Raw genomic sequence first — 22,675 nt, 5'->3', positions numbered from 1 at the left:
TGGCTGTGCAGACTCAGGCAGTGCCTCTTTTCTCACCAGGAATGTTGTGATGGATCAAAGTATTACCTTCAAAGATATTCCAATGGATGGATTAATGCTCAGCTCATTACCCCCAACTGCTGAGACATTATAGTGCCTGTACATACAGCAGAGGCCAAACTTGTCAGATTTTTTTAACTAAACAGTTATAACAAGGAATTATTTTCCTGTTATCCCTAGGAAATTAACTTTGTGTCTAGGGATTCTGCTACATGAAACATAAAATAGACATAGCACAGGACGTAGCATAACAGGTGTGTTCCCCTTGAAGTCAACATCTTAGACTTCTGTAACACTCATTTTTTCTGCCACTGTCTTCTAGTACCAAATAAACGTCTTTATTTCATAAGTGTAACTCTTCATTTATTCTCCACTGTGAATAAAAAATTAAAAATAAAAAGCTAAGCTATTGAGCAGCACTATGTATTTGCTTTAAGCCGTACTCTATGTGTGGAATATTGAAGACATTATTCAAAAAGCATTCAGCACATATTGTTTACTGGATCTTGTATTGCAGGGTAGGTCTTTATTAAAAGGCAGCATTCGTTCCACAACGTACACTTCACACACTGGAGAGCAGGAAGCCAATACACCCATGTACAAATTAACTTTGCACTTTAAGTGCTCTGAGAAGATGCTCCAGTTTGCCAGCAGCAAGCTGACAAGGGGGCTCTGGATGAGAACAGGTAACACGGCAGAAACAAAGTGTAAAAACTGACTTGCATTAGTGTGCCATGGTGCATGTGCTTGTGCACACCTAGGACTGGGGTGGACAAGACAGGAATGAGGCTTGGGGACATAATTCTCAAGCCACTGGGCACAGATAACCAATTTTGGACTCACTTATATGTAAGTTTTACCACAGACACATGCAGCACCAAAACCATGCCAAGCCCTGAATTAAGCAAAAAACTTCCAAGAAAGGCTAAACTAACACAATAAACTGGAAAATTCAAATTAACAGAATGACCTCAAGCACAACAGCTTAAAAGCCATCATCAGGGTTAAGAAAGTTTGCTTTGCTAGAACTTCAAGAAAAATGTTTTAGCCAGAGATTAAAAAGCTTGCTAACAACAGCACAATAGTGGAATGAAATTCATGTTATCTAACAGCACAAAAATCTCACTAAGGTTTGACTACAGAAGTTCTGTGCACAACCAAGGAAAAAAGGAAACAATCAACATACTGTGTCATTTCACAGTGTACAAAGTAAGTAGTTATGAAGAGAAGTCAATTTTCCATCTGGTCACTTTTCTGTCCAGTGCTTCAAAAAGAACACCATTTGCAGACAACTACAGCTTGTTTTCTCTTGCTCCTTCCCCTACCAGCCATCACAGCAGCTTATGACTGTTACTGACACTGCTTTACCATAGGAAATCCAAGTGCATACTTTAGCAAAGATCAAGGAGATACATACCTGTCTAAAGACATACAACAAATATGCTATGCCCTTTCCTTTGCATCACTAGGATACACTGTAGAAGAGGAGCAAGATGAACAATGCATAATACCAGTCCTCCCAAAAGGAAATTAAAGATTGAATTTTACACTGCAATAAAAAATATATTTGAAAAAAAATTGTACTTCACATTAGAGAGACATCACCTGAGTTTCTAAACAATTCTGCTTTTGAAATTTCTTCTAAACACAGAAATAGATTAATTAAGCCTATCCCACTGTCTTGGTTTGGGCTGGGATAGAGGTGGTTTTCTTCGTAATAGCTACCATGGGGCTGTGGTTTGAAGTTGTACTGAAAACCAGCACATTTACACGTGCAGCTTTTCTTTTACCTATTAAACTATCTTTATCTTTACCCATGAGTTTTCTCTCTTTGCTTTCCTGATTCCCCTACTCATCCCTCTAAGGGGTCACAGTGAGTGACTGAGCAGCTGCATGGTACTCAATTGCTGGCTGGAGTTAAACCACAACACACATATATCAGGAAACTATTCACAGCAAAGTGAAATTCCATCTTTTACACTGTAGCTGTGTAGTAAGTAATGTAGCTTTTTTAAACAGCAATTTAATTCCTTGAAAATGTAATGCTTGCTTCACGCCAATATTATTTTCAGAGCAAGTCAGAAAAATACTAGGCATGGCAAAAGTAGCTACAGGACTTTTCAAAAGTATATAATTATTCCACTTGAATTGCAAGTTAAGGCCTCCTCAGCTCAACACAGCACAAGCTGGCTAAAGAACAACTTCCATCACCATTACAGAAAACACCAGCACACAGTCAAGATGAGCACAAGTCTTATTTTTACCACAACTGAGGCACCAGCCTCCTCTTTGTGCATGTGTATTACACATTTGGAAGAATGCTTTTCCTTCAGCTCACAAAAAATGTGAGTTACAGTCTGTGGACATCAGACACGGACAATTTTCTCTTTAGTCCTGTTTGCCTTCGCGCCACTGCCGCGAGCCCTCGTTCCAGGCTACATAAACAAAGAGAGCAAGGACCACGTGGACAGTGACTACAGCAACTATGGCAGCATAGAAATAGCTGTCTCTGTCAGACATTCCCAAGGAACCTGAGGAAACAAAGAAAGTAAACAATGTTAGTTATGAGCTAGGAGCTCTGACACGGCAAGTCACAATTCTCCCTAAAGACCAAAGTTACATTTACTCCTGTATCAAAAGACTGAGCTCAGAATGATGCACAGGTGAGAATTCATTGTGACAGTTAAAGGCCTTGAAACCATTTCCGGAGCAAAGCAACACTACAGTATTCAATATTTAAGATAAAATAACCTTGATTTGATGCCAACAGCTTAGACATCTACAACATTCAACTTTTCTGATAGTACCTTCAGTACCAAACAAACCTCAACATCCTTTTTTCCTAAATGTAACTCTCTTTGTGGGGCAATAAAATGGGGGACAGAGGTGGGAGGAAGAAGGGGGAGAATTCTGTAATAATTTGCCACTAAATCAGGAGAAAACAGTAGAAGAACAATTGAATTTAGAAGACCATGACCTTCTGTATTTAGACTGCAAAACAAAAATGCCCCACCAGTTAAGATACATGAATGCATCTCATATAAAATAAGCTTTCAAATATCAAAATACCAAACTCTGAAATATCATTCCCTTAATTCATTAAAAAAAAAATAACCAAGTCTCCCCAAAAGCAAACAAAACCTACACATTACAGCACTTCAAAAGCATCACCCTGCAAAGACAATCCTTTCAGTGCCAACAGATCTTGTCATTAACTGACAGCAAAGTTAAAGCTCAGCTTGCTACACCTCAAATTTAAAAAAAAGCTAAAAGGGATCTTGAAAGTTACTTAACAACCTTTGAGCCTTCATGTACCACATACAGCAGTACACTCCAAAGGAGAATCATCTCAGAATAGCTGTTACACACTCATAAACTGCTCATAAAGTAGCTGCTTTCTCCCTTCCTCCTCCCCACTTCTGAAGGAGATAACTTCCTGGAAGTGCAGGAGGTAAGTATTAAAGCCTTGCAGAATCAGGACTACAACATGGCTGCTTGTTCAAACAAACAGCCATAATACTTTTTTTTTTTTTAATATTATTAAAAGAAAGTTCCAGAAGCAATCACATGCAATATTTGAAATGGCATATAACTTGTTTAAATGGACGTATGTTTCAAAAAGCAAAATATAAACCTCAGAAACAACATTATTCTGTCTCGAACACATGATTAGTTTGCAATACCTGCAGGAAACATATCTCTGTTGATTCTGACAAAAGTCTTCTGCAGGGTAGTGTTAAAAACCCTTTAGGTAAGGGGAACAATGCACCTCTATGCAATATAAACCATTGTATAATAAACAGCAAATTTTGGATTGCAGACCACAATGCAGGCAAAGATACATTGACCTTCTATATAATTTTCTGTTCTAATTAGACATTACAGGACCTTTTGTCTATATATGGAAACAAATATTCAAAACAGAAAGAACAAAGATGCTATTAGAGGATTGTGCTTCTCCTCTATTTTTGTAATAGTAATAAAGCTAATTGGCAGAAACAAAATTACCTTCAAATACATAAGCCTTTGATGAAAAATATAGCCCAACGGGTAATGTAATCATTAGAGCTGTGAAGAACAGAAGCGTTCTTAAAGTTGATGTTAATGAACCCTCATTTCTGAAATAAATAAGAGAAGTTACACACAAAAGAAAGTCACAATATATATGCCTGAAACAGGACAAGAACTTGTTCCAAAGAGAAGCTGATTACTTCTCAAGAACTGAATACCTGTATTGTTTGGAAGCAATAAAGACTTGAAGTATGCATTTGTTGGCTGCAATAAAAATGAGAGTATTCAAAACAATGTAATGATTCTGCCAGTCTAAACCCACAAACAAAATTAAAAAGAATCTTTAGACTTTTCCCTGTTACTGCTTTGCAATCATTATAACATAGAGGGGTTATTTTAATATGTTTATCAATGTATTACTGTATAATTATTAAGTATCTAATATTAGTTACACATGCACATGTCATATGACAGTATCCTGCATTAAAACTTGCCAAGTTCCTTTTTTTTTTTTAAAGTAACTAGAAGTCCAGGAAAATGACAAATCATACAGGCTGGGATAGAAAGGGAAGTACACCAAATGAATTTAACAGCTTACTACTCCAAGTTCCCTTTTATTAGGTCTCCTTCCTCTATTTAAAAATAATTTCTCAGTTTTTAACTAAGAAAGGTGGAATAAGTGTAGTAATAGTCATAACACAGACCCACTACACCAAAACTTTGCCTTCATAGAACTAAACCTTTGCCAAGAGAGGGCTTATGGAATTTTGTGTACTTGGTAGGGTCTCCTTGAATTGTCCTGCTAGAACAGGTGCTGTGTTTACAAAACACCACACACAGCCTGGTGCTGTGTGTTTCCACCAGTTCTCACCCACTCTGCCTGGCTGACTATTATATGATGAAGTAAACATGTAAGCCAGGCAATGCCCTTCTGGTTTTCAAAGACTGCCTCATTCAAAGACATGAGTCCTTAGGGCGTTGAAACACAAACATATGTGGGTTTTCTTGAAAAAAAAAGTGGAAATGGGGGAAAAATATCTCATCCTCTTCTTGATATGTGCAGCTATGCACAGCTATGCACAGCTTCTACACTGCAGCCAACAGCACTGCTGGCTGCTCATGTACTGCAAACCATTTAGGCAGTGTAAACAAAGAGAAACATCCGAATTCTTTTCCTTTATCAGCGTTTGCCTGAAGGACTGTCAGGGTGGAGGACAAAACTGCATCCAAAACTTCCCTAGGGAAATTAGAAACCATTCTATCAACACTTACCCACAGAAGAGTAAGATGACCTCCAGCTTATTACCAAAGTTAAAAACTCCACTGCTGACAAATACTTTTCTTACACTGACATACTCTCATCGCTTCCCTACGCGGCAAAAACAAACATTCGTGTATAAGCTCAGCCTAGCTCGCCTCCTTTCCCCGACGGCCGGCAGCCTCCGGGCTCGGGATTCGGGGCGGCCCAGGCTCCGCAGCGTGACCGGGACAAACCGGGGGCCTCCTCCTCCACCCGCTCCGGCTCTCCGGCCCGAGCCGCCGCTCCCTCCCGCTGCTCCGCGGCTGCTCCGGGCTGCAGCCCCACCGCGGGCTCATGGTGCCGGGCGCGCTGCCCGCGGCCCAGCCTTCCCCGCGCCCCACCGTCCCCGGGCCCTTCTCCCGCCCGCCCCGGGACTCACGGCCTGAACTCGGCCACCGGCACGGCGCTCACGGGGCCCGGCCCGAAGCGCTCCATCGCCGCCGCCTCGGCCCGCCGGAAGCCGCCGCAACGCCGCGCATGCGCGGGGAGCGGCGCCGCCGTCGCCATAGCAACCATGGGGCTGGCGCGGCCTAGCGGTCGGCGGTGAGTAATGCAGCGGGGCCGGCCCGGCGGCTGAGGGACCGGCATGGAGGGACTGAGGGACGGAGGGAAAGAGAAACAGAGAGACTGAGGGATGGAGGGACAGAGGGATGGAGGAACAAGAAGGATGGAGGGAAGAGGGACAAAGAGGATGGAGGGAAGAAGAGACAAGACAGATGGAGGGAAGGAGAGATGGAGAGACTGAGGGATGGAGGGAAAGAGAAACAGAGAGACTGAGGGATGGAGGAACATAGGGATGAAGGAACAAGAAGGATGGAGGGTTGGAGGGAAGGGAAGATGGAAAGCCTGAGGGATGGAAGGAATGAGGAATGAAGGGACAGAGGAATGGAAGGATGCAGGGATGAAGGGACAGAGGGATGGAAAGATGGAGAGACTGAGGGATGGAGGAACATAGGGATGAAGGAACAAGAAGGATGGAGGGTTGGAGGGAAGGGAAGATGGAAAGCCTGAGGGATGGAAGGAATGAGGAATGAAGGGACAGAGGAATGGAAGGATGCAGGGATGAAGGGACAGAGGGATGGAAAGATGGAGGGATTGAGTGAAGGAGAGACAGAGGGACTGAGGGATGAAGGGACACAGGGTCGGAGTGGTGGAGGGCCAGAGAGATGTGGGGATGGAAGGCAGCCTGGGACCTGGGCCACAGCAGTGGCTTCAGCTGGGCTTGAGCAGTCATCGTCTCTACAGGGAAAACTACCCTGAGCAGGCTCACTGTCAGCTTGGAACAGTGGTGCCATCTGTGCTGTGCACAGGTGCTTTCCTTGAGGGATATGGAGAGTGTCTGTGTGTGGCAAAACTGCTGTCAGATGTCTTGGGTGAAGGTTGAGGCTTTCCAGGAAATGGCTGTGGTCTCAGAGCCAATAAAACCTATGGTATTGAGATGTTTTGGTGAACTCATCAGTACAAAACTCTTCAAATGAAATAACACAGGGCCAAGGCATTCTCTAAAAGGGAGGCTGCAGATTGTCTCTATGTCATCCTGTTAGGAGGGAGGCTTGTTCACTTAAAGGTCTTCTGCTCTCCTGCCACTAAATTGAAATTCCTTCTCCAGCCAAAGAAAAAAATTCTGGTCAAAATCTGAAAGAAACCATCCCCATCATAACTAACAGGTTTTGCAAACGAGAGTCCAAGGACTCCTGCAGAGTTCACTCTCCTCCAGCCTGATGAGCACTAAGCATTTCCAAGGTTATGCTCTGCTCAAGCTATTCATTCACTTTCCTGCTGAAGCTACTCTGCTTAAATACTCACGAAAGGATGGGCTTGAACCCAGCTTTCCAACAGGAGCCCAGTGTTACAGACTCTGCTGTGCAATCAGTATTATTTGCAGGGGAACTAATTGTTGACACTCAATGAACAGCTTTTGCAGGAAATAAAGCCTTGCAAACTTCCAAACAAAAGCTCTGGGAGCTATTTAATTGACGTTGCCATTTAATTGAATCTCATATACCACAGGAATTACATATTTGCCCCTTTTATGGTAAAATCATGATGTTATCTTGCCACTCAGCCATGCCAAACCTTAATTGTGTGAGTCACTAACTCCACACGACTCTTTCCTCATCTTTTCCTGCAGGGTGCAGCCTTCCAGCATTCCTGCAGCCTCAGCCCTGCTCCTTGCTGCAGTGCCATACAGCACATGGCGTGGCACAGTGGCCTCTTCTTTCCCTCCTGAGCCACCATGGCATCCTGCTACCTGCAAGAGAAGAAATAGAGACGATTGCTCTCCTTGCAATCGGTGAGATGAGGAAATGAGCACTTTGGTTTGTTAGTTCCTGCTGTGATCTTGCCTCTCAGAGTTTACTCAAAGTGAGTTTCCTTCACCTGGGTTGGAGGAGACTCAATGGAGCTGCTGGAGGACCAGCAGCTGTAGTGGAAGACAAGGAGCAGCACTCACTGCAGCATTGATTTTCCACACTCTGATTGCAAATACTGAGGCATTTTATTCTGTTTTCTCCAACATGCGTGAGAAAGAAAGTGAATTTTGTTAAAAGCACTTTTTCCCCCAGCAATGAACGTAGCTCAGCTGGCAGCTCCCTCGTGTTTGTTAAGATGCAGCACAGTTCAAGCTGTTCAGCACTTACAGGGTGAGGTCTGGCTCTTGGGGTCATGGTTTCCCTGTAAACCAACCAATTTTATGTTCTTTTGAAACAGAAGAGTCCTCCTCATCTTTGAATCCACCGCTACCTGAGCCAGCAAAGTGACAGCTTGCATGAGGGGGGCGGGAGGGGGCTTGGGAGGACCTTTGTAGCCCCTGCTCAGTTGGGTGGGGATGCAGGGAAGGTTTGCTGTGTAACTCAAGCTTTAAACTTCCAAATAGTTCTTCAAAACACCAATAAAATTTCAGCTAGCCAATCCCAATATTCAACCTAAATATGGGAACAGGTTTTGTTTACTTATAAACAATTAAAGCAATTACAAATAATTTTAGAAAATCAATGAAGTTAATTTAGAGTTAAGATAGAAATTGGATCACTGAAAAATTATGAATGTGGGTACAGAGAACATCTAATCACTAAAGGATGTTCTTTCCACTTTTGGTTTGACTTTCTTGATAGTTTCGCCAGTAGGGAAAGCAATGACATAAGAAAGTTCAATAACAGAACAACAAAACAAGGAAATATAAAAGTGGAATAAGTCTCACATCATATAAACTTACCATAAAGATGCATATCAAGGATTAGGAAGTAACAAATAATTTAAGGCTGAACAGTCCAAGTCATTAACTTTTAATATAAAGTTGCTTCATATCTCACCATACTGATGTTTTTATCTCCTAGAATAATAACAGTTTTGCTGAATGACTTCCTGCATATTAGCTGCTTTTCTTTTCTGAGCACATAAAGAAAACACAAAACTGTTAGAAAAAATTTGCAGTTGTGAAAGAAAAAAGAAGCCTTTTATTTGCATTTTTTTTTGTATTAGCTAAAAGACCTGGAGGATACAAAGTTTTGTCTGTTTGCTTCAGATTTTATACATCAGGTATTCTGAAATTTCAGGCAGACCTGTCTTATCTTCTGGATTATAGAGCAAATATAAAACTTGTCCTTAAGCAGAAACTGTTCTGCAAGCACAAGAAGCTGACAGCTGTGGGACTAAATATCTGCTGTTCTAAGACTTTGTCCTCAACAACATTTGCCAGGAGATGCTTGAAGAACATTAAAAACACAGGCAGCCCCTGCTTTTCTGGGGTCTGTGTCTCAAGGGTGCAGAAGAGGCAGGAAGGTGCCTGTTAAAGCAATACCATCTAGTGGCAGATGCAGAAAGAGAATCCAATCCCCCAACAGGAGCAGAGCTGGAAAGGTGAAAGCTGAAAAGACATTATTTTAAAACAAAACCACCTGCTTGAGAGTATTTTTTTTTCCATTACTTGTTTCCATGGTAATGTATCAAAAAGGATGATATACAAATAAATATTTGTCTGTTCTGTGAACCTCTACTCCCTAGAAAAGATGTTTCATGAAAGATGAAATGATGGATTGTCTAACTCTGGAATTCTCTATGACAGTCCAGGCTGAAAGACCAACAACCACAGAGCACATTGCACAGTTGGCCACCCATCTTCGGTAGGAATAGAACCACAGTGACATTAATGCTTGGGTTGGCAAAGAGAGCCTTTATCTGGGCATTATAGGGCTGTATGCCCTGTTACTGCACATCCCAAGATAAGATAGAGCAAAGAGCTCAGACACCCCTATTAGCTAATGGAACTTGGAAGTCTCACAGTGTAATTTTCACCTCTCTCTAGTATTGCTGTCATTTTGCAATGAAAACATAGAGCTGCCTTCCACATGGATTGTGTAATACCTGTGGCACCTACATAAACAGAGTGGGAAGGGCTTCATTCCCACAGCTGATATAAGTCAACCAATACTTACCAATTTCAGGCGAAACTCTAGATACTGAAGGAAACAGACACTTTTTCTGTAGAGGCAAATGTAAACAAAGTCTTACAAGTTATATGCAGTTTAACCAGTATGTGACATTCTATATCCCTGCCCAGACGAACGGTGCTAACTACAAAATGGGTAGTGTCAAATTTTTTTGCAGGTTTGGAGGGGTACTTTTCCAAAAACTAGTGTGTGTTAGCACAAATGCTTGGAAAACACAACCCCTTCCCAGTGCTATTTGGGCTATAGTTAGCTGTGGAAAATGCAGAAGGTTTTTGTGAGGATGGAGGGTTATAGGGGTGGTGTTTCTGATGGCCTCATCCTCGACCAGTGATGGGTTCTTCTTGTTGCCAGGTGACTTTGACTTTGTCTAACAAAGGGGAAGCTTCTGGTGTCTTCTCAACCTCCACAAAAACCATGCCACAAAACCCAATACAGTACAGAATTATTTAAACTCTAATACAGTGGCCATTAAACAATTTAAAAAGAGTCATGACAATTAGCTTTGACATTAACAGGAATATCCAATACATGAAAGGAAACTCACAGCCTAAAGGAGAGCATAACACAAAGCTCTCCATAACAAAGCTCTTGAAAAAGAAGAAATCTTAGTATTGGTAAAGCATGACAAGAGTTTCAGTGGGGTCTTTAACTAGTGGATTCTTTACTTTGCATGGCCACAGTTTCTGTTTTTGAACTCCCTAGACATGACCTCATTCCACCAGTTCATGAGCTGTTTTCATTGCACCCTTTCCCTGAGGGATTGTTCCCATCTGAAGCACAGAAACATCAAACCAGCACCTGGCTGTTTTGAGACTCAGGTGGTGCCTCTTTTCTCACCAGGAATGTTGTTATGGATCAAAGCATTACCTTCAAAGATCTTCCAATGGATGGACTAAGCTCGTTACCCCCAACTGCTGAGACAATATAGTGGCTATATTTATCCTTTTGCCATAAGTGTAACACTCTTTGTAGGACAGAAAAAGGGGGTGGGTGGACTGTGGATAATCCTCTTATTTCCACCACAGCAGGATAAAAGAGTGCAATGACAAATAAATTTAGATAAATTCTACCTGTTCATTTGCTGAAAGTCTGTTCCTTGATTGCAAGTTGATCACAAGGAAAAAAAAGTTGCATCTGACTAATTTCATGCTAGATGATTAGATAAAATTTCACGTTATTGTTTTAGTTGAGGCAGACCACAAGGTCACAAAGGGGAGATAATTTTCTAGTTTACAACAGAAATTTTGTAAGAAAAAAAAATTTCAACAAAGACAGAACCATTGGACTGCTCTAAGAGCCCAGGAAAACCATGAAAACCTGGAGATGGTCCTACTTTTATACACAAACACAGAGGCACTAAACTGTTCATCTAGGGTTATGTGGTGTCTTCTGCATTTATTCTGTGTTTGATGTTTATCTTCCTTATCTGACTTTCTACGGAATACTATCTGAACCTATACTAAAAAAAGCAATTAGGGTTGAGGCACAGGCAGGAGCTCTACCTGCCACCATGCCCATTCCCCCTTTTCTGGCTTGCTCCTGCTGTGGATTTGTCCTGCAGCAGACAGTGCTCTGCAGGCTCTGAGTGGGGACAGCTGGGCAGCACCAGGTCCCAGCAGGAGACAGAGCTCTGTTCTCTTTCTGAGTTCACAGGCACCACTGGAAGCAAGAGAGTGGCTGGAGCAAATGCAACTAGGCAATAACTTGTATCAGCAGACCAGTTTTGGGGTTGGCACATTAACCTCTAGACCAGGGTTAAGTGCTCTGGGAGTAGCAGGGGAAGAGCAATCCCTCAGTCACCATAGCAGGGGATTGTGCAACAAACACTGAATGCATTCCTCAAATCCACCATACAAATAAACTGGAAAAGCTGTTGTTCCCTGGACAGATCTAAAGACACATTTTACAGAGTACAGAAACATCCATGGATTTTATGGCTTGCATACTGTCTGCTCATAAAAGGATGCTGTTCAATGCAATGGGAACTGTAATACTTTATGCCTGCTAGCTCTGGGCTGACAGCCCTTTCCCTTCAAAAGATGCTCTCAGCAGCAGAATTGCTCTCAGCTGTTCCTTGCTTGCAGGTGAGAAGAGGCAGGAAGAAACTTGGGTCTCCAGCAAGTTCTTCAGCAGGGGCTAGTGTGAAACATTCCCCTTTGGCTTTCAGATCAATATTCGTGGAGAACAAGAGGGAAAGGGTCCTTTACAGAGGCAGAGTCATAGCCATGCCCTTGTGGCTTTCCTTTTGTTTTAGAGGAAAATTCCTGGCAGTCAGGTTGACCAAGTGGTTACATTACCACTTTCCTCAGCACTTAGGGTCAGATGAAAGCAGGGTGATACTGTTTGCAGACAGAAAGCAGAAAGTTTTGGTTTAGAAAGAAGATTGATAGATATGAACACATACACATGTACTTTAAACCAGCAATAAGAACGATAGTGCTTGGGAGTAAATAATACTATAGTACAGCAATTAATGATACTACTATATGACTGCATTGTGTGGGAGGATTTAAAAACCTGTCATTTCATTGTTGAAACAGTCCTAAAAGTGAAGAATTTCTGATGAGCTTCACAACATCAGTTACATGAAAATTGCTTCTCCTTCCCACTGCTCCTGAAAAAATCTCTATTTTATTTTCATTGCAGCTGACACAAAAAATAGTTCTTGCTCATCCTGTGTCTTGGAAGGCATTGCAGAGATCCAGCACACTGGGCCATCCACACAACAAAATTTATACTTTTATGAAATTACCAGGTTTTCCACTATCCTTTTACATACTAAGCTACCCATCAGTATTACAATGATGTTATTTGCATTCTCCAGTAAAATGAATGGTAATACACTTATAGCCATACAGGATACCAGCAGCTTAGTATGTAAGTCAGACTTAATTAATAGAGTAGCTAAATTTTAACTGACACTGTGGCTTCAGTTCGGTTCTTTGCATTTGGCATCTTCACTAACTAATAAAATTCTCCAAGGTCAGCTACAGTGACAGGAGTTATTTGTTTGGATCCAGTACTCACCCAAAAGACATCTGAATGCAGCCAGAACCTTAGTATGGCTTTCAGGTGAATGAACACTGCTCAAAGGACACTATGAATATATAGATTTAATTTACTGAGTAGCATGCTTCATATTTTTCTCCACAAAGAAGGATGGAGAGCTGCAAGTCAGGCTTTCTCTTTGCCCAGCTTTCCTGCTAGGCACAAGGAGGAGAAAGTTCCCAGGAGATGCTGCAGAGTGAACCAACAGAGCATCCTCACTCAGGGAAGGCTCTCAGTGAAGTGCTTTGCTTTATCCAAAGCACCCATGACAGCTTCGCTCTGGGAAAATGGGGAGTGCAGCATGTGTCACAGAGCAGCAGTTGCTGTACAACTGTGTAATCACAGATCTATGAGGATGGTTCATTCCTACACCTTAAAAATGCAAATAGGAATCTCTTTTGTTTTTAACCACAGGAAGGATATGGTATATAAAAGTCTGGAGCTTTGGAGATTTTAATATCTGAAGATACCAAAAAGATAGGAGAAAGTCACCAGTTCTTCTGCAGACCAGAACTGGTGATCCTCTTAGGCATGTGGAAACCCTGCCTGAAGCTCCTCTGAGACCTCACCAGGACCACAGGTTACAGCCTTTAAAACTCACATGGGAAAACAGCTGAGGTTTCTGAAGGTTTTGAGGACTTAGCCTTAATTTTTTTTGATTTATTACATAAACTAGCAATGAAGAGACAAAAAACTCAAGCCTGCTACTGAAGACCCCTTGGCGAACATAGGGACAGATAGGGATTCTTGGAGTGGCTCTCCGGTAGGCAGGGAAGGACCCTGCTTCACAGACCCTGGCTGGATGGGATGCAGCCACAGGGAGACATGAGCTGCAGAGATCAGTGTTTCTCAGCCTTTCCTTTTGACAGGATGGCCCCTCCTTTCAGACTTCTTATTACTTCTAGTCTTTTCAGGCAAACACATCAGTGCTCCTCTAATTAGTCTGCATGTAGGTACTTGTGTGTTGTGAGAAGCTGCTGAAGAACAGAGAGCCTTGGAGGACCTGAAGGAGCAGAAGTCTGGGCAGGGTTCTATTTCTTTCTACTGCCATAACTTTCCATTACCTCATGTCTCTGCCCCATGACTGCTCTCCCCACACATGCACACATTTCTGTTCTCTCTGTGAAAATGAGAAAACACCACTTTCCCTCTGTCAGGCCTTTCACCATTACACCAAAGGATTGCATCCTCTTCTTCTCCCTCATCCAGAACTGAACTGGCAGGCCCACAGTAGTTATCCATTTGGTGCTGTGTGAAAGGTCTCTGCTCTATCATCCCCTCATGGCAAAATTTATAGACAATTGCTAAAGTTGTTAATTAAGCATGCTGGAAAATATAAAACACTAAAAGCTTTGCTTCAAGACTGCAGCAAATGTGATGCACATGGAGGACAGGACATGAGCATGGGAGCGTTAGCTCCAGGCCGGTAACAGATATTCCTGTTTTACTGGCATCCACCAATGATATGGCAATCACTCTTTAAATAAATAATATTCACATTTCATTGAATCTTGCTGCATCTTTCTTGCCAGAAGATGTTTAATTTGCTGGTCTTTCCTGTGCTTGTTAGTGTTTCTGCTGAGGTTAGTAGGAATTTGGCCTTTAATGAAATGTCATGTTAAGACATGCTGACTATTGCATACAGAGCAGGAAAGGTCTGTCTTTGTGGCCAATTCTTCTTCAGCTTAGAAGGACCCCCGCAAAATGATTCTGATATATTGGAAAATAGCTAAGAATGATGAAACTGTGATTACCTGTAAACTCAGTTAATGATTAGGGTGTTCTTTTCACTGCTATGGCAAAACTGTGATCTTTCCCCTGGGATCATTAACTAGCAAATACTTATGAGTCTTGACTTTACGTGCTGACTCTCTCTGCTGCTGATGTGCTTCTGAATATGCATCAGATGGAGCCACCAGGTTCCCTGTCAGCTGGCCTGGAGCTGGTTTTCCTCTTATTTGAAGGTAATTAGTGTTTGATCGTATATCAGCTCCCCAGCAAGCCTGGAGCAGAGTGCCTTCACTCACAGTTTGAGTTCTCCAACCCTTTTCCTATGTCAGGCATTGAGAATCTGCATGCTTTTAGGTTTACCTCTTCTATAAAGGATAATGCATAATGCCACAGGGTCAGGCTTTTTTTAACCACCCTTCATGCCACGTGTCAAGGCTGCAGTGCCCCACTCCTTCCCAGAGCACAACATTGTTCATGTGTTTTCCTCCCACCTGAGAGGCTTCATGGGACATGAGCGATGCAGAGCCCCCTGAGGAGCTGGAAAACAAGGTCCTCCTCAGAGAACCTCACCAAAGACCTTTCTGTGTAGTCCAATAAAGAAAACCATACCAGAAACTTGCCCTGTCAGCATCCCAAGCCTTATTCTGATTAACTGTAGGTCACTACTGCCTGCAGAGAAGTGGCCCAGGAGCCAACAGCACTCAGCCTGAGCTCGGAGAGGCGTGGTGCTGCCTGCCTGCTGTGCTCCCCGAGCCAGCTGCTGCTCTTCCCTTCTTCCCTGTAAGCAATACCTCCACTGAGAGAGAGCTGCAAGTGCCCTGAGCCTGCTTCCCAGCCCTGGAGTTCACAGCACCTTTCACCACAGGCATGAGGGTCAGTGAACCAGAGAGAATCGCACCAAATGAGGCTTAACTCGAGGTAAGCCTGAGTTAATTTAGAATTACAGAATTGTTAAGGTTGAAAGAACCCTCTAAGACCAGCAAGTCCAACCATGAACCCAACACTGCCAGGTCCTTGAGTAAACCACGTCCCCCACACACCACATCTGCACATTTTTAAACTTCCAGGCATGGTGATTCCATTACTTTCCTGGGCAGTCTCTTCCAATATTTGACCACGCTTTCACTGAAGAAATTTAATCAGACTAAGCTCGAGAAGAGACCTGATGAAAAGTGGATGCTTCTAAGAGCCCCGTGTCCATCGCAAAGAGGAGTCACCTCTGCGTGCTGAAATCACCAAATCCTTTTGGCACTTAGCAGGCTCGGTCCCAGCTGGTGCCAGGACCTCTCTCCCACCGCTCCCCAGCAGGGCTGGGGCAGCTCCGGAGGCGGCACAGGCTGGGCTCCTGCATCCACGGCATGTCCCTGCCAGGAGCAGCCGATTTCCCGGAATCCTGCCCGGGAGATGCCAGGCTCCGGCTGCTCCCGGGCAGGCAGCAGCCCCTAGATGGAGCTGCACAGCAGGGAATGAGCGCCCGGCACCCTCCCACCCACCCACCCTGTCCGCGACCCCCGGCTGGGGGCTCCGTGTTCAGCATCTCTGTGCTGAGCCCCCAAATCTGGCCTGGGGTGTCGGGAAAGCTCAGCCGATCTGACAGCCCCGGAAGGATGGCTGGGTCTGGACGTTTATTTAACTCTGATTCATTAAATCCCATGTTTTAAGACTTTTCTAGAAGCTGGCTGCACTTTTTTGAAATTATTTCGGTATAGAGGGAATCATAGCTGAGCTCTCATTAAAGAAGTTTATTTCTGGCTGTTAAAGAGGGCTGTTCGTTTACTTGCATAATATTTTATAACCCAGCAACTATTTATCATTTCCAGACTGCAGCTTTGTAGTCTTTACTTGCTTTGCTCGTCAGTGAGCTGTGGAATGCCTGAACAGAGGCTCAAACCACACCAGAACCTGTGAGGACCCAGCAGCAGCAGAGTCCCCAGCACATGGCTGTCCTTGCACTGGGACTGTCTGGCACTGGGAACCACTGGTGCACATCACAGCCCTTTCTGCAGCAGACCTCGGGCAGGCCCAGGGGTGCAATGAAAGGCTGGACATGGGTTCAGAAAGAGCAGGAGCTGGTGATGTTCACACCAATCCAGACTTCATTATAAGTAATTACCCTAAATTTCTATCTAAATTATAACTTTTATTATGTGTTTTGCTGGGATATAAATACTTTTCTTTCTTTATGAATCCAATGCTATATAGCAGAAATCACAGACTGTGCTCTGAAGAATCTACACTAGCACTTCTTATCAGGCCAGAGTCTGACCTAAAGGCTATGAAAGCAGAGAAAACTGCTGTTGCCTTGGGTGAACACTGGCAGGTTGCTACAACTACACTGCGGGGGAAAATTGTGCTCTGCATTAGCTGTGTGAGAGCAGCCATCCTGAAGGTGACAATTTCCCAAGACAGAATATCTCATCTACTCAGAGACTGGGTCAGGTGTAAACACCCTTCTCCTTTGATACACAAAATAATAATTACAGTTCCTGAAACTGCTCTGGGAGGAATATTGATAACTTTTCCCTACTAAGAAAATGAAACTCACAGGAATGCCTTTTTCTTCTCCCTTTCATCCATAAAATGATGGCCAGGAACTCCCTCAGATATGTATTTTTTCACTCAGCACATGCCACTTCTGATCAGTTGGGCTGGATCCATCCACAAAAGATGCTGAACAGTTGGTGTTTAGCCCACACAAAATCCCATCCACATCCACAAAACAAGGTTTTCCTTTACTTTTCTCACCTACAGGACTTGATTCAGCTGACATTTTCAGAGCATACAGAAGCCAGAGAAGTAACTATTGTCCTCAGCTCCTTTACCCAGTTTCAGAGGTTGTGTGGGCATCCCAGGCTGAGGAGAAATGACCTTTACTTCTGGGATACACCTTTAAAGTTTAATTCACGTCTGCTTGCCAGGGGACTGCCCCCAACTATCTAGCATCAAATGAGTCTGGGATGGCTGCTTTCTTAGTCTATTGACTTTACACAATGAAAAGTCTTTACTGCTTTCTAACTTCTAGCGTTTCACACAACCTAAACTAATCTCCAACATAATCAAGGATTTTTCGGAGAAATAAGATTCATCTTACAAGTGTGAATGTCTAAAAATCCCTCAGAATGCAGAAATATCTTCTCAGCTCTGCTTGGTGTCACAGGCACCCCAGCCCACTGTAGCTACCTCCAGGATGAGAACTCAGCAAGGAGTTGTAGGGGATGGTTGCACATCTGGATGGAACACAGTGGAAACCACTCCTGAAAATACAAAAAGTAGGATGTATTATCTGCTAGTGAGGGAAATGAACCCGTACTTTTTCCCCCCACTTTATAGTGGTTGTGAAATTTTTCATAATCACAAGTAGACAAAGTGCTGTCATGCCTCACTCAACACACCATGCCCCAAAATACCTTGGCTTTCTCCTCTCACAACAGGCAAAAAACCATAGTGTTCTGCAACTTGGGTTTTAATTTTGCAGCCTCATATCCCTGTACAAGTCTGGGCTGGTTTTATGAATTCTGATGTGTTGCAGCCTAATGTGGCAGCCTGATAGATGCAGACTGAAGGAAGGGAAGGGGGGATTTAATAACCCTGGCCTGGGCACTGAGCTGGTAATGAAGAAGAGTTGTTATTAGTCATTTGCATAACATAAAAGGAGATCCAGATCAAGGCTTAATAAATTCTTCCTCGTATAGAATAACACAGTTATAGCCATTTCTATAAAAACGTCAAAGCCTTTATGTGAAGTAAGTGTTCCTTCAGAGCATAAAATACAGTCCTACAACTTAATAAAATCACTTGTATCACTACACAGATTTCTTTGAAGTGTCACTAAAAAGGGCAGGGTTATGAACTGAAGCATCATTCTTCCTCTCACCTGGGATGTGAGACAAGCACAATGACAAGAAGGGCTCAGCTTAGGGTGCAAGAACTAAACTGAGGAACAAGCATAGAGAAGCAAAGCCCTGGGTGTGCATCTACTCTAAAATTACACTGTCTTTTCTGTTTAGGTGATGTTTTAGCCCTGAGAAACTCATCACCTCAAACAGGCAATGGGAGGTGGATGGCTTGGGCAGCAAACAGCAACCCAGCACTGTGCAATTTGTTTTGGTACCAGGCACAACTTGCAGAAGGCAGATTTAGGTTCTCAAAGACAACTGGTGATGCTCCATCTGGAAAAAATTACTGCAGCAGTGGGGAAGGTGCAGCTGTGAGCAGCCTGACTGTGGGGAGATGGAGGTGGTGTTGAAGATTCTCAGCCACTTACTCCATGTATTTTCCTGACTGTCATTTTCCCCTTGTAGAGCTGCACATGCCCCATGCCTGGGTCAGTTGATACACAGTGCTCTGTTCCTCCAAGCACTGCAATATGGAACATAGTTTATGGATGTGCAGAGACATGCAGTAAAATATATATTTACTGCTCCACATAGTACTGAGTGGAGAACAAGCCTTTCATCCTTACCGTGTAGGCACCCCTCAAAGCATTGATCCTGCCACAGAGCAGTGCCCCAGGGCTGTTTGCTTGAAAGCTCTAAACTTGGACTGGTCTAAGAGAGACAGGCTTATTGAAAAGCAGTGGGCTAGTCAAGTTCTTTCACAAACTGTGTGTGTTAGATTGGTGTTCCAGGCCGCCTAAAAAGCATCTGTTCACCTTCATGTTAAAAATTAAGTTGTGACAACTCACACCAAGCAAAGGAGTTTTTCAGGGCTCACACTGACCATGCTGTACCTCTACAGCCTGGAAGCACTCTGAACTCAACATGTCTGGAGAGAAACATTTGAGGTATCAACTTTGCACCCTTGGCTCTTCCAGTCAGCATTTTCCCCTGAGGACATCTTCTAAAACCCATGGAGCTTCTGGGCAATAAGCATCCATATTCATTAAAACAATCTTTTATTAACTTTGCTAGGAAAAAAACCTTTTACCAATGGGAAAAATAGACCACCTGTAATTTTAAAAGTAATTTTCTCTAGTCCAATTAGTTATTCTCAGAGGTATTAATATTCCAATAGCAATAAGATTCTCCTGCACTACTACAGAGCCTTTCCTCCCCAAGTGCTTTTAAACCTGCTTCACCCTTCTCTGTCCCCCAGAATTTCAGCAGAGTTTCAGGCCACACAAGAGGAACATGATTATTTCATCCAGCTCACGGCCAAGACCATGGCTAGGATGTGACCAAATGGAAAGCAAGTCATGATTTTGTTTGGAAAGGGGCAGACTGAGCCCTGCTGTCTGTCATGCACAGAGGCTTGTTACTACATTCACAAATATTTGGGGGATTTGGGTTGTAGTTCTGCAAGATGTGAGAAATTTGTTTTTAGGCTCAAAGCACTCAATCAAAAACATCAGAGTCACACAACACAGCCAAGCAGTCAGGTACCAACCCACCCAACCAACTCAGATCCGCTCCAGACTTTCCAAGGAGTGACTTTGGGGCAGAAATTTCCACCCCAGATGGAACACCTGATGTCCTCCTGTAGCCAGCACAAAGCACACAAGCTAGCATACTCTACCATGGCTATTCTTGTGTGCAGACCTTTGGCCCTGGAAAATGTTCAGGCAGATGGATTCATGTGGATCCAATACTTAATACTGAAATTGTCCAACATTTTCAGTTCTGCTCCCATGTACCACACAGAGTATATTGCTGTCTGCTCATCTGTTGAGTTTAGGCAACCTGAGGAGTAACAGTCCTCAGGTTATTTGACACAAATGATCACATTCTACAAAATGCTGTGAGTCAATATGAAGATTTTCAGGCTATCCCAAAGCCTGGAAAAACTTCATAGGCAAATTGCGTGGCTCTGCTGAGACACACACTCCTGATTTGACTGAAGGATGGTGAACCACTAATCCTCTCTCTTGCTTTTTTAAAGAATATACTTAAAACCACACAAACACATGTATGCAACATACAGCTGGGATTAGCACCACAGTGATTAGCAGATATTCTTTGCAAGAAATAGGCAGAATACAGCCAGTTACATACACATCAACTTCCACATGCATATAAGACATTCTCCTTGAAGGGGAAATTATGGTACATGGGGTGAATAAATCATCCCAGGCATATTTGGGGATGTCCCACACTCCCTCACCACTCCCTCAGGAAACAGAATGTGGAGAAGCTAAAATAAATTGGAGAGATGAGCAGTAATTTATTTTCCCGTCTGGAAAAGATAATTTAACTACTCAATTAAACACTGCCTAAAGCCATACTATTAGAGTTGCATATCCCATCTGTAATACAGATGGATTTTGCTCTCTTATTACTGGTCTTCATGCTGTCTGGTACTTAAAAATTCTGGTTTAATTAGATGACACCTTCCACAAATGCTGAGCTATTGGCACATAATTCAAGCAGTATCTAGGAATTTTTGCCATCCAAGAAACCTTCTGTAGGAATCTTATGTTCTCATATCTCTGGTACAAAAGAGCAGGTTGCAAGCAATACTGAATGAACTGATGATATATTATTTGTTACTTTGTGTTATTTTGAAGTGCAGGACTTCAGTCTGGGCTCTTTTCTTTCATTTTTCAGTAGTTGTCACCCAAGACCATCCACAAATCAGATGGTTTTACAATCTATTTTTCATTGATTTTTCTTAAATGTTGATTCAATATTGAAACAGATCATTTTAATACTGAATTAAGAAGTGACTAACCCCATTATGAGGAGAATTCATTCACTGCTTCCCTCTGGGCACTGCTACAAGCGGAACATTTCAGGAGCCTGGAAATGCCTCCAATTGCCTTGTCACCCCTCACCCCATCTGAGCCCACAGGCAGTTTCCCTGCAGCAAATGCAAAACCTGCAAGTTTAAGGGGCTCAAACACACAAAGGTGCTCAGTGGTTCCTGCTGAGAGGTGGAAAAAACAAAGATCCACAGACTTGTGCATGGGGAACTGAGGGACAGGTTTATTGGTGAGCAAGGCAGTGCTGGGTTATCAGCTGAACTTGATCATCCTAGAGCTCTTTTCTGTGATTCTGTGACTTCTGTCTTAAAAGTTCTGGGGAATTTACATGTGATTGAGAATTTTGCACCACAAGTTCAACTGAATGAGCTGGAATGTCTTGCTGTCTTATGAAGAGCTCTCTGTCTCTGTCCAGAAGCACTTTGTGTCTTAGACCCCTATGGCATCCTTCTAGCTCCACAGGGAACTAGACAAATATCACTTTATTATCCCTTATATGGTATTTTCCATAATCCTTTCTGTCTAACAACTTTTTCCAGGATGGGAGATTCCTTAATCTACTTCACTACTCTGCTGCTTGCTTGGTAACAGTGGTTAAAAGAAAAGTTTGGGGCAACTCACTCAGCCTTCAGACATCCCTGGGGATGGCAAGAGTACTGGTAACTCTTCAACAAACAACTGTAAGTACCTTCTATGTTCACTGGACCCTGCAGGTTCCATGAAGTCCCATGAAGGCAAAGCCAGGAGGCTGACTTCCTTCAAAAAACCTTAGAGATAGTTTTAAAAAATGAATTTTAAAAATCCAAAAGATAATTTCTTCACAGAATCTAATTCTGTTAGATTTGTAACAGAAGCTCATCACATGTATCAGATCCCTGGGTACATATGCAGATGTTTCAGACATATGCAACAGCATATGGCACGTTTCTCTCAATAACTAGTCTTTTTTTTTCCTGTGGAAGGCTATGAAAACAAACATGAAGTGTCTCAGCCAGCTTAGGACAGAGGGGGTGCCTCTGATGGCTTCATCTCCCCGTCAGGCCAACTTCCCTCCAGCCAAACACTGGTTCAATTTCCTCTTGCTCTCCAGTCCACTTTCCAGTTATCCTGGTACAAGTCAAGCTCTGCAGGTCAGCCCTAACCTGTACTGGTGGGTGGGGTTATTCCTCCCCAGGTGCAGGACCTGCATTTCTCTTTGTTGAGCTTTGGACAGTTCTCTGCCACCTCTCCAGCCTGTTGAGGTCCCTCTGAAGGGCTGCACAGCTATTCCCTCTGGCCACTCCTCCCAGCTTTGTGTTAGCAGCAAAACTGCTGAGGAGGCATCTACCCTTCATCCAGTGTTTATCCACTGATGAACAAATTAAACAATGCCAGGCACATTATTGAACCTTGGGGGACACC

General features: G+C 43.1%; 1 protein-coding gene across 1 annotated transcript; it reads right to left on the bottom strand.

Moving 5' to 3' along the window:
- Nucleotides 1–543: 543 nt before the first annotated feature.
- VMA21 (vacuolar ATPase assembly factor VMA21) lies at nt 544–5,938 on the bottom strand. The gene is made up of 3 exons (XM_041396735.1): nt 5,730–5,938; nt 4,048–4,157; nt 544–2,570 (listed from the first exon to the last, which is right to left on the bottom strand). Exons 1-3 carry the CDS (start codon nt 5,936–5,938, stop codon nt 2,428–2,430), a joined length of 462 nt encoding a protein of 153 aa, XP_041252669.1. The 3' UTR covers nt 544–2,427.
- Between the last annotated feature and the right edge of the window lie 16,737 nt (nt 5,939–22,675).

The sequence above is a fragment of the Onychostruthus taczanowskii genome, unplaced genomic scaffold (assembly GCF_017590055.1).
Source record: "Onychostruthus taczanowskii isolate IOZ18803 unplaced genomic scaffold, ASM1759005v1 scaffold13, whole genome shotgun sequence".
NCBI lineage: Eukaryota > Metazoa > Chordata > Aves > Passeriformes > Passeridae > Onychostruthus > Onychostruthus taczanowskii.
The sequence above is the reverse complement of the archived record's forward strand: the minus strand, read 5'-3'. Positions and strand labels throughout refer to the sequence as shown.

What these genes read in the sequence shown, in the direction of transcription:
- VMA21 (XM_041396735.1), bottom strand. Translation starts at nt 5,938, where the DNA reads ATGCCGGTCCCTCAGCCGCCGGGCCGGCCCCGCTGCATTACTCACCGC. An exon ending in CCGGTGGCCGAGTTCAGGCC is followed by an intron (nt 4,158 to 5,729) that starts GTGAGTCCCGGG and finishes TATTTATTTCAG; the next exon opens with AAATGAGGGTTCATTAACAT. An exon ending in AAAGGCTTATGTATTTGAAG is followed by an intron (nt 2,571 to 4,047) that starts GTAATTTTGTTT and finishes TTGTTTCCTCAG; the next exon opens with GTTCCTTGGGAATGTCTGAC.